This window comes from Eleginops maclovinus, chromosome 11, assembly GCF_036324505.1.
Source record: "Eleginops maclovinus isolate JMC-PN-2008 ecotype Puerto Natales chromosome 11, JC_Emac_rtc_rv5, whole genome shotgun sequence".
NCBI lineage: Eukaryota > Metazoa > Chordata > Actinopteri > Perciformes > Eleginopidae > Eleginops > Eleginops maclovinus.
The window spans coordinates 24692171-24703926 of record NC_086359.1 but is presented as its reverse complement, the minus strand read 5'-3'; the positions used below and the strand labels follow the sequence as shown (position 1 = coordinate 24703926).

Sequence of the window (11756 nt, the reverse complement as noted above, 5' to 3'; positions counted from 1 at the left end):
GGTGTCAACGCTTTCTTTCCCTGCACCATATTGATGAGGACAGGCCATACTGATGCAGGGACTCTCACAACCAAATCATAACCTTACTAAATCAAATAGATAATACAAATAAATGTTCACTGACAGTAAATTGCCAAAATCGGATTCAATATTTCTTAGATATTTATTTTTGTTCCAATCCGTCTTCAAAAACTGTAGCAGAATTCAATGTCTACAAAAATATGATTTTTGCAAAAATCATTTCTGCATGTCAACATTGTGCACAAACACGGATTAATGTTGTTGCAGTGAATTCATTTAATGTTTATGCCCTGTTTCTTTTTAAACTTTATTTTAATGTATTTATTCTTTATCATAATAAATTCTCATATTGGTTGACTTGTTGACTTTAATTTGAGTAGATATCATTGTTTAAAATACACCTGGAAATAAACTTGATTCTGATTCGGATAAATGTATTTACCATATTGACTGAAATGTGATCAAAATAACCTTTCCACGGGATGGTGGGGCACATATGTTCCCCCCTCGGTTCCTAAGCAGAGCTGAGCTGGACTAATCTTTTTTTTTTGTATATTGTAAATAAATAATCATTTGTACATCTGAATATGTTAACCGTTCTTACAAGTGATTTTTTTAGAACATCTACCATCAAGATTTTATCACTGCGAAAGGCAATTATTTCCCCTGCTCTTTATTAAAGTTCATTTAACTTAACCAAAGAAACTGCTGCTTTGTATGCATTCATCCTAATAAGCATCGTTTGATTAGAAATATCCGTGTAAATAGACTTGTGTTCAGTCTGGAAATGAACATCGCAGAGCTTTATCTCAGGGAGGAATATAAATACACATGCGGGAACACATGTGGAATAATAATAATGCTACATTAATTATATGTGGCTCTATTATTTATTAGACCTTTCCGCATGATTCCTTGTTAATTGCTGTATAAAAATATTTACAACAAAGACATATGAGCTTTAAAAAAAAATCTATAGCAGAAGCTGTTAACCGATGTAGCATTTATATACTATATATATACATGTCAATTCACACACACACACACACACACACACACACACACACACACACACACACACACACACACACACACACACACACACACACACACACACACACACACACACTATAAATCACTGAATTGTCATCGACCAAATATGGATTTACAAAATGTTCAACAATATGGTAACGGCAAATTATATATGAAAAGTAGACTGATTGAAGAGCAAAATGATAACTATAAAAGAGAAGCTTCGACAACTCTTGTTTGCGATAAAAGTGCAAAGCGATGGGGTAGCATGAGGCTCGATCATAATCATCTGTAGCATATGTCCGTCCGGAAATTTAAAAACACATTGGTTTGACATTTTAAAATACACACGTGTACATCTTTAAATAATAATAATAATAATAATAACAATAGTAACATAATAATAATAATAACAGTTATATTGTAATTATAGATATATTCCGTGTTTTGTCAGACGTAAAAACACGAAAATGATCATAAAAATCTAAGAAAAAATGAACCCACATATGGGTTTAAATACATATTAACATTGTGTCGCCCCCCCCCCCCCCCCCCCCGTTAAACAGTAAGGCGTATATCAAATTAGAGGGGAACCGCCCAGTGTTATCTACAGTGATTTACAGTGAGAGCGTTGCCCGGTAGCCTACAAACCGACCCTGCAGCTACTATAGTAGATGTTCCGGGGAGCATATGTCCTCCTCAATGTCCACATCGTCCTCGTCCTCGTGCAGCAGGTAGTCCGGTTGCAGCGCGTGCTCCTCCGCGCTCCTCTCCTCGCTCTCGCTGGAGTTCTCCGCGGATCTCTCCCCGGGGCTCTTCCGCTCATCCTGCACCTTCCTCAGCTGCTTCTTGTGCTTCATCCGCCGGTTCTGGAACCAGGTTTTTACCTGCAGGGGGAAATGTCAGAGAGATTTGAGTCAGAAAATAAATCCCATATTTATCCCTTTATCGTTCTGCAATCTAAAGAAATACCAAAAAGCATCAATAAAAATTACCTTTTAGTTTTTTTTTAATAACATTTACGGTTAAAGAGGTGCTGCTGAATGTATTCTCTTGTTTTAATTTTTAAGGTCTAGTATAACCCATTGAAATTGAAATATCCTGTATTGCCTGGTTGTAGCTATTTTATTTTTGTAACCTAATATAAAATATACCCCATTACTCAGAATTACACAATAGCAATTCTTGGAAAAGAAAAAGACAGTTAACTGGATGGTGTGTAGTCTATTTATTATCTAATACTAAATAGACTACACACTTATGTCTATCGTCGTTCTCTGTCATTTGTTTACTAGACAGCCTATAATTGATCTGATACGATTATATAATTCATGTGTTCCCATTTATCACTGCTGTGTGTTTTCTTTTTTTGTGTTGCCTGTATTTTGGCTATAATCCGAAATAATAGACAAAAAGAGCCTACACTGCTCTCTCTTCATCTCCTGCAGTTACTGGTGCTTCAGGTGTGTGTGTGTGTGTGTGTGTTTGTGTGCGCGCGCGCGCGTGTACCTGTGTCTCGGACAGGCTGAGCGCAGTAGCCAGCTCCACTCTCTCCGGGGTGGACAGGTACCGCTGGATCTCGAACCTCTTCTCCAGGCCGGACAGCTGGGAGTCGGAGAACACGGTGCGGGCCTTCCGGCGCCGGCAGTGTTTCCCCGGTAACTCCGCGTGGTGCTGGAACAGTGCCGGCATCTGCATCCCTGCAGGAAAAGATCAGGGGTTAGAGGTCTAGCATTTCATCCAAAATAAATGTGTAGTCTGAAAAATAAGTTCACCGTAACGAAATGAATTTGCAACGGGTTCTAGTTTGTTAATGGAGTTTAGACAAAATGTTCACAAATATAAGCAAACATCAGTTTGATACATTTTTACTGCATGAAAAAAAATAAAAATAACAACGATCCTTGAAAAAAATGATATTGAATAAGTGTTAATACATCTGAATACAAGCTTCAGAGGCTGCACCAGTGAGGCCAGAGCTCAGCCAACCTTCAGAATACATAGGTTCTCAGTATTGACTATACATTTCTATACTCATACATGATTAATTTAATTGAATGAGCAGATAAGGCGTTTATACATATAGGAAGGCTAAATAGACTCTAGAAGCTTTGCTGGTCCATGCCGGCCTATATCTCACAGAAGTCTTCTATCTGCCGGGCCTCTCACAGCCGTGGATGCTTACCGGAAGTGAAGAAGTACTGGTGATGCTCCGGCTTGTGGAGATGGTGGTGCGGATGTGGTGCCAGTATTGGGGTTGGCATCAGGGGGTACCCATACTCCAGGATGGGCATCCGGGAGGCCAGGGAGCTGCAGAAGGGCGAGGGGATGACCTCTCTTAGCGGCTTGGGTTTGTGCAGCAGGATGTCCTCAATGAAAAACGACGTGGACCTCTGCGCTGGCACCGCGGACACGTAATTCATACTCATGGTGTTAATGTGTTCCTAAAGCTGCCTCTGAAGCTGCAACATCTGCCTTGCTCCTCAGCTCTCTGGCGTCAGCTCCTGTGTGACCAGAACTCACACAGATATCAGTGGGAGGGCAGATTTCCAACAGGCATTTATTCAGACAGATAGCGGATTGGGGAAATTGATTTACGCACCAGCCAATAACATGTCTGGATGGGCGGAGGGGAGATGTGAGGGGCCGGTGCCTCCTTCTGATTGGCTGAGACGTGTTCTTGCTATATGAATCTGGTCGGTCACCGTTGTGCTGAAACCCTCTATGTATTGGTCTCGTGTTGCTGTCGCTGTTTTACTTTTTTGGAAGAAACATCTAGTTTTCCTCTCAGTGTTATACGCCATGGTTAAACATTTGAAAAACTATATTCCGAGCAGTGATGAAAAGCTACATTCTGCCGGAACACGCAGCTTTTGTGTTATTCTGTTGTCTGCTACAGCTACGCTCCGACCTGTCTGGTGCTATTTGCAAATATTTAGGCTATTTCACAAACAAACAAAAAAATGTGTTTTTATCGGTGTAATATTTCTTGAATATCCCTATAAGCTGATAGCTGAACCATTCAATGTAACATATCATTCATATCTTTCTATAATAATACCCAAGGGACCTGGACACAAAACTTTGGAATTACTAGTGACCACACAGTGTTTTTTAATTGTCTGGGAAATTAACTCGGGTAACTACATCACTTTTCCTTCATGTTAGTTTTTGAATTAAGTCATGTCGCCTGTGTCACAGGAGGATTGTTCTGATACAGGTCTGCCTAGTAATACCACCCAAATTGGCTGTAATTGTCGGTATTAAAATCTGGGAGAGTACAAGTGCCGCTCCTGTGCCCATTTGCGAAAGAAAGCTGCGCTATAATTTGTTGATATGGTGTTGTCATCACATTTCCAATCAGGCCGCTTAATGTGAAAGTGTCTTAATGTAGGCAGAATTCACGCTGCAATGCTATTAGGCAATTAAGGGAGATGTTAGAGCGGAAGTTGTAATCCTTGGGCTGGAGGACAGGATTTCCATTTGATCAGATAGAGGGAGAACAAATTAATTATTGGGAATCAGTTGCTGTGGAAAAGTGCTCTGCTGCATTAGTTTGCATAGGTTTGTGTTAAATTGACGTGTGTGCTCAGTATGTAAATTGACATAGTTGGCTGCGTTGCAATAAAACACCATTTGGGATGGTGTGAGTGAAGTAACGAAATGTGAACGCAAAATGTGCACCATTTAAAAAAAGGTTTGAGACATCCTTCCTCTCCAAAATACATGTTGTATAATTTCCTTTTTTTATTTTGAATTTAAGGTGAAAATCGGAGTAGAGATAAGCCATTTAAAGAACCCGGCCGCAGCAGATGGAGGTAACGCGGCGCACCTGGCTGTGCGTGAATCCCTTTATGGAGCACACCAGGATAACAAGTTGCTTTTAGGGGAAAATTAGAAAGTAAATGGAACAAATGGTGATGAAATCGTCTTAAGAAGCCGTTCTCGGGGCGCAGGTAAGCGGCTTTCTGTGGCCATTTCATTAAGTAAAATGTTGAGCCGGTCAGTGCGTCACTGCCTTAAGTGGCACGTTTGGATAAGAGGACTGCAGCAGTGCAGGGTATACTGAGCTGACTGTGAGAGACGGAGAGGAGGTTACTTCACCGTAGGCTACTAAATATTTGGGGCTTTCATAAAAAATAATATAAATCCATTATACATTCAGTGTGCCTACAAATCAATGTCCTCTGGTCCTTTTTTATTCTGATAGTATTTATATATTAGAATAGAGTTTAAGACATAAAACAACGACTTTGTGGCAACGAAATCATGCTTTTTGATATTTTATATGTTCAGTATTTGATATTTAAAAAATGGTTACGTTGCTGTAAAATGTATTCAAGATAATTGTAATATTTATGTTCAGAATAATGCAGCATGCTCTTTGTAATTTGTAATTTTTATAGAAAAACACGCATATGATTTTCGTTTTTTCTGTGACTCCATTGCATTGGTCCACAAGGGTTTTGAAAAAAAAAAAGTTTTTGTACTGCAAAATGATTATATTGAATAACCTCTGTGGTTGTAGACACCCCTTATTATAAAGCTAAAGGAGGGAACACGGATCGGACTCTCAGTGAAATATTTCCAGCTTTCCAAGCTTCCAAAATTTGTCTCAGATACATAAAAAAGAATAGAAAGAAATCTGTAACCAGTTAAAAAAAAAACCCACGAATATTATACAGAGAGTGAACTAAAGATGCACAGCGCTTGTGGATGATATAAAGAGTCATTTTCTCCCAAATCTTTTTATTGAACTGGTTAAACTTTGATCCTTCATGGTAAAGATGTAAGCTCTGCACCCGTGTTGATGGTGGGGGTCCACACACATCCTGGTTGCAGATCCAATGATCAGGATGCAAGGCTTATTTCTGGTGATGGAATAAGAAGTCTTCTAATGAGAGTTGGAGCTCCTGGGGCATTCATGCATCCGGTAGGCACACAAATAGAATATACCTGAAAAGAAAGAGAGGGTAGGTCTTTGTTATCCATCAGGAAATGTAAATGACATGCAGTGACTTATTTTAATCGTATTTCGAATACAGTAGCTCAAATGTGTGGGAATTCTATCAAGTGTGGGGGAGTCTGTTTCAGGCCACTGACCATCTGAGAAGAGCTTTAATGTCATCAAATATATTAAAGGTCCTGGTACATTATCCATGGGCTGTGTATTTGGTATCTTTACTTCATGCAAGTTATATGAATAAACAAAAACGTATAATCATTCTACATTTTATTGATGTATTTCCATCCCTTACTCATTAGTTACTATATACCTTGTGATTCTAATAATATCCTTAGTCTTAAAAAAACAGATTAACATAATGGTATTTGCATCATATGGATGCTGCTTATATCTCTTCACATTGAGTAAATAGAAAAGCCATGCTGGGGGATTCAGAGAGCAGCACTGACCGCAGCATGTCAGTCACTGCTTCAGCTGCAGGAGGACCCACAGCTTCCCAGTGTTTAGCTCAGGTAGTGACTCTCTGAGGTGTTGTCTTTATTACAAACAGTAAATATAGAAGGAATATTATCAGCTGACTTGCAGGTAGTAGTTGATTCCAATATGTGGAAATAAATTCACTGCTTTATTGAAGTTTTGAAAAATTCCTACATGATAAAATCTAAGAATAATCAAACATCTATAAAGTATTTTGAGTCTGTTGCCTGCCCGGACTGATTCTCCAAGCAATGCGTCTATACTCACTGAGTGCAGTAATGCTTATCCAGCAGCTCTCAAGGTTATAACTTTAAAAGACGCCAACATTTAGTAGTAAAGGATCACAGCTTAATGTTGTTAAATTTAAAGTGAGCACACCATCAGTGGAACCCTGGGAAATGAAGGAATTTGACGGGACTGCTTTGAAAACCTAATGCAGATAGGTTTTTTGGGTTGCATATTTACCTGAAAAAAAGGTGAGCACCACGGACACCCAGCCTATAATATATGACCAGGAGAACCTCCAGTTCCCATATCGCTTCCCATAGTAGTTAATAGTCACTCCAGTGTACACTGCCATTGCTAGAAACACTAAAAAGCCTGTGCAGAAAGAAAGAGACAAAGAAAGACTGAATAGAGAGGAAACCATACCGCTGCTCATTCTCAGTTAAAAAGATACAAATAATGCTTTTTAAAAAAAGTATTTCAGTCAAAACAAATGCCAATTACAGCTCAAAGCACACATCACGAGGGTTGAACTTACATGAGATGAAAAACAATATGCCTGCAGCAAAGGTTTTGTCAAACCTGTCGAAGGAGGAGTAGTGGATGAAGGCCATGATGCCAATGATGATGCCAATGAAACAGGCCAACAAAGAGAGGATCATGAGGGCACGGGTAGCGTCTAAGTGGGCTATGGACAGGGTCAAAGGTCAATAGAAGTCACTGGTGGCGTCAGTGCAAGTCAACAGGGAGGTGTGATCTCAGCTGTGACTCAGAGCGAGCCAACATGATGAAGAACAATAAACATCCTCAAGAAACAAAACACACCACATTTCTAATTTTACCATCCTTCAGTTGGAATTCAACTTATATCTATAACCTTTATACCTTTATTTATAATATCAAAGTATTAGAGGGATGTTTTTCTTGTTAAACACAAGTTAGTAATCTGTGTGATACACACTGTCATGACACGTTAGCCTGCCAACATTGTCAAGTAAAAGTGGGCCTTGCCTCCACCAATGAGAGGACTGGAAGGGCTGCACCTGTAGTGTGTGTGTGTGTGTGTGTGTGTGTTTGTGTGGAGCGGGCAGTGATCTACAGGAACACTCACCGATGCTGTCGTTGTGGGGGAAGCATTTCCCCGGCATGCAGTACCGCCACAGGCCCTGGTGCATGTAGTTGCTGGACTGCCGATACTGCATCCAGTAATCGGTTGCTGTGGAAACTATCAGGAGGATGTTCCCCACGCCCGCACAGAACAAACCTCCACCCATAAAGCTGTACATCCTGCACCTGTAGACACACACACACACACACACACACACACACACACACACACACACACACACACACACACACACACACACACACACACACACACACACACACACACACACACACACACACACACACACACACACACACACACACACACACACACACACAGGAACATAAGGTCACTTAGCTGCACGGGTCAAAGAAACTCACACACGCATGCGCGCACACACGTGCGCGCACACACACACACACACACACACACACACACACACACACACACACACACACACACTTGAGCGAGAGAGGGTCTAAGTGTCAGTAATTGTGTTGTAATGAACATATTATTTCCGATGGATTGAGCTGCGGGGTCGCCTGTGTGTATTCTCCACTTTGTTCTCTATGACATCAGTCCCTGAAGATGAGCTTTGTGTACATACACACACACACACACACACAACGATGCTTTGATACTTGATACATCTATTGCTCATTGTTCCATCTGAATGCAATATCCTGCAGCCATCCCCTCTACGCATGGAGAGTTGTGGATTTCTTTTAGGGGGAAAGGATGATAGATAGATAGATAGACGGACGGACGGACGGACGGACGGACGGACGGACGGACAGACAGACAGACAGACAGACAGACAGACAGACAGACAGACAGACAGACAGACAGACAGACAGACAGACAGACAGACAGACAGACAGACAGACAGACAGACAGACAGACAGACAGATAGATCTTGTTATGTCTGAAAACCTGAACGGGGTGCTCATTGAAGAGCTCTGTATTTCCGCAGGATCACATTTCCCTCTCAGCTGCCTCAGTCTAAACCAGAGCACTTACTAAATCCATTTCATTCCCATCATGTACAGCAAACAATATCCGAGAATTTTATGTGGCATATTTAACATTGCAATTATTTAATTTTGCCGACAGTATGTTGTCAGCCAGTTGGGTTTAATACTTTTTTAGGAATTCTTCAATGCATTGGGAATCCCCCCCACAAAAAAACCAAAACCTAAACATAACAGTGTGTTTGCTTGGAGAGGCGTTGGTTGTCTGCACTGACCTCCAGGCCCAATGTTTCATCACACAACATTTTCCACTAATTCTGCAACTCTCACTATCATGTGTTGTATCCCTTCAAAACATCTGAGAAAACTGACCTGTCGGAAAAAAACTAAAATATCTCTAAGGTTTGCAGTTGTCCATCTGTAGGTTACATTAGTTTTAGCCTCTGGAGGAGACTGTGTTTTAATGACTTTACTCTATTCACTGCACTGAAGTTACTTACAGTATAAGCCATACATATCTGTACATTTTTAACCAAAAGGCATTTTAGCTTCTGATACAGCAATGAATATTTGCAACATTCTCAGTGGAGTTCTTGGAACTGCATCTGTGTCCCCAATTCCACAACAAAAAAAAAGTGAACACCAACAGTTAGTGGACACAATCAGTATGACCTTACCTTAAGCAGAACCTTTTAAGAAGATGTGAATGAAGACAGGTTTACCTGCAAAATACAGCAAGGTCCTATAATGCCAAGACTGGCAGATTCCAGCGGGCTATTAGCACTAGCGTTAGACGGGGTGAAAAGAGAAACTGGGGCTACAACAAACACAGCGCTCAGACAAAAGGCCAGGCCCAGCACTGGCCAATCAGCACACACCAGTTTTGTGGTTTGAGAATCTGCTGAAAAAACAGAAATGTTCAAAGCTTGGCAAGCTGAAGTAATACTGATGACTTCATGCTTTTATTGAAGGTAGAGGCTGAACTGGCTTTAGTGGAGACCAGCCAGGCGTCACATGTTCGGCTGCTCCGCTTCTGATTTACCCATTCTAAAAGCAACAGTGCCACACTGTTAGAAGTCAGATTATTCATAATCTGCTTATTGGGTTGGAACTCTTTGACTTGACACAATAAAAACATTTGGAGTTTTGAAAATTCTTACTGAATTATCGTTACAATTAGTTTAGTTGACCAAACACTAATATTAGGATCCATGTTGTCCTTTGAAATTTGGTCAACAAGCCTATTGAATACATTTAGATACAAGTTGTTGTTTTTAAAGTGTATTTGAGAACATTTACGCTTATAAAATAAAAATACTCACTGTTAAATAAAATAGAAATACCCCTTGTTTAAAATGTTATCCACTCAAACACTGCATGCTTTACTGTTTGTTTGGTTTAGGATTATTGTCCTCTGCTGCATTTCCCCAAATAAGGGTAGTATGTGTTAAAAGAGCAACCTTTCAACCACTGTTGATACAATATAGAGTGAAACTTTTCAAACGTTTAAAGGTAAAAGTCATGATTGTATCATTGACACCAAATGAAACCAAAATGATGTGGTTCTATTGAACAAAAATATGATGACTATTGTGAAATGACTGCAGCTCAGCTCAGCGCTACTACTACTGTTATTTTAGTTTAAACTAACCCACAGAGCCATTGTACACTGTCGGCCTGGTCCCTGTTGGAAGCAAGAGAGCAGCTCTGGTACACGAGGCAGTGGAGACGCTTCCCTTTGAATTGAAGAGGAGAGTTTGTGTGGACATTTGTTCATCAGGTGTTTTCCAACACAACCATCATAAAAACAATTAAAGGTGATTATAAATATTGTGCTGACAGTTTGTAGAGCTGCAGCAAAGAGGATACCACGCTGCCTCGCAGCTGGAGCGAGCTGGATGTGTGGGGGGTCATCAGACGTCAGCTCTGAATAGGAACTGTATTTCTCTTACACACATTTCATTGGGTATTAAAATAACCGCTGTTTATTTCATATGCTCAAGATACCAACATTTCTCTCACAGATAAATATCAATAGCTTAATAAAAACAATGTTCTAGATAGGATGGATTTCTGGTTGAAAGGCAAAAGTGTTTCCCTTCATGTTACATGAGCACTAGAACAGATCATCTTGGCCCCATTCTCACAGCTGACAAGAACAATAATAATAATACATTTTATTATAGAGCGCTTTCCTAAAAACTCAGACACTTTACAGAGATACAGTTCATCAAAACATAATTCAAACAACACACTTAATATATTTAAAACACAACATTAATTTACAGATTAAAAGCAGTTTTGAAAAGCTGAGTTTTGATCTGGGATTTAAACATTGTGAGTTCGGGCCAGTCATGGATGTTTTTAGGGAGTGCAGTTCCGGAGGGAGGGGGCAGCAACAGAGAAGGCTCTGTCCCCCCAGGTCCGGAGTTTGGTCCTGGGAGGAAGTGAGAGGAGATTTGCGTCTGACGAGCGGAGGCTGCGGGAAGGAGTGTGGTGCTGGAGCAGGTCTGTGATGTAGGAGGGGGCCTGGTGATGGAGGGCTTTGTGGGTGAGGAGAAGGATCTTGAAGTGGATGCGTTGTGGGACGGGGAGCCAGTGGAGGTTCTGCAGGACAGGGGTGATGTGATCACGGGAGCGGGTGTGGGTGAGGACACGGGTGGCTGAGTTCTGGATGTACTGAAGTTTATTGAGGAGTCTGGATGGTGTACCATAGAGGATGCTGTTGCAGTAGGCTAGTCTGGATGAGATGAAGGCATGGATCAGGGTTTCGGCAGCAGAGAAGGAGAGTGACGGGCGGAGACGGGATATATTTTTGAGGTGGAAGAAGGCAGTTTTGGTGATGTGCTTGATGTGGTTCTCAAAGGAGAGGTTGCTGTCGAAGATGACTCCAAGGTTTTGGATGTGAGTGGAGGCAGTCAGCGTGGTATTGTCGATGGAGAAGGATAGGTTGTTT

General features: G+C 40.9%; 2 protein-coding genes across 4 annotated transcripts; both read right to left on the bottom strand.

Annotated features, from left to right (window-relative positions):
• Positions 1-1718: 1718 nt before the first annotated feature.
• Positions 1719-3482, bottom strand: bsx (brain-specific homeobox). Its single transcript, XM_063894882.1, has 3 exons — positions 3239-3482; positions 2563-2753; positions 1719-1940 (listed from the first exon to the last, which is right to left on the bottom strand). Exons 1-3 carry the CDS (start codon positions 3480-3482, stop codon positions 1719-1721), a joined length of 657 nt encoding a protein of 218 aa, XP_063750952.1.
• Positions 3483-5791: 2309 nt separating this feature from the next.
• lim2.1 (lens intrinsic membrane protein 2.1) lies at positions 5792-9751 on the bottom strand. 3 transcript variants are annotated; one of them, XM_063894885.1, is made up of 5 exons: positions 9523-9751; positions 7833-8014; positions 7260-7409; positions 6962-7096; positions 5792-6009 (listed from the first exon to the last, which is right to left on the bottom strand). In XM_063894885.1, the coding sequence occupies exons 2-5, from the start codon at positions 8005-8007 to the stop codon at positions 5948-5950; spliced, it is 522 nt and encodes a 173-aa protein (XP_063750955.1). In that variant the 5' UTR covers positions 8008-8014; positions 9523-9751; the 3' UTR covers positions 5792-5947. The 3 variants fall into 3 exon arrangements, with proteins under 3 accessions (XP_063750955.1, XP_063750954.1, XP_063750957.1); XM_063894884.1 differs by having other exon boundaries at positions 9478-9719; XM_063894887.1 differs by having other exon boundaries at positions 5792-6016; positions 6968-7096; positions 9478-9719.
• Between the last annotated feature and the right edge of the window lie 2005 nt (positions 9752-11756).

Bases quoted from the DNA above. Each gene is read 5' to 3' on its own strand.
- lim2.1 (XM_063894885.1), bottom strand. From the start codon at position 8,007: ATGTACAGCTTTATGGGTGGAGGTTTGTTCTGTGCGGGCGTGGGGAAC. The intron at 7,097-7,259 runs GTAAGTTCAACC...CTTTCTGCACAG, and splicing joins CATATTGTTTTTCATCTCAT to GCTTTTTAGTGTTTCTAGCA. The intron at 6,010-6,961 runs GTAAATATGCAA...CTTTCTTTTCAG, and splicing joins GGTGCTCACCTTTTTTTCAG to GTATATTCTATTTGTGTGCC.
- bsx (XM_063894882.1), bottom strand. From the start codon at position 3,482: ATGAGTATGAATTACGTGTCCGCGGTGCCAGCGCAGAGGTCCACGTCG. The intron at 2,754-3,238 runs GTAAGCATCCAC...CTTTTCCTGCAG, and splicing joins CCAGTACTTCTTCACTTCCG to GGATGCAGATGCCGGCACTG. The intron at 1,941-2,562 runs GTACACGCGCGC...TTCCCCCTGCAG, and splicing joins TCAGCCTGTCCGAGACACAG to GTAAAAACCTGGTTCCAGAA.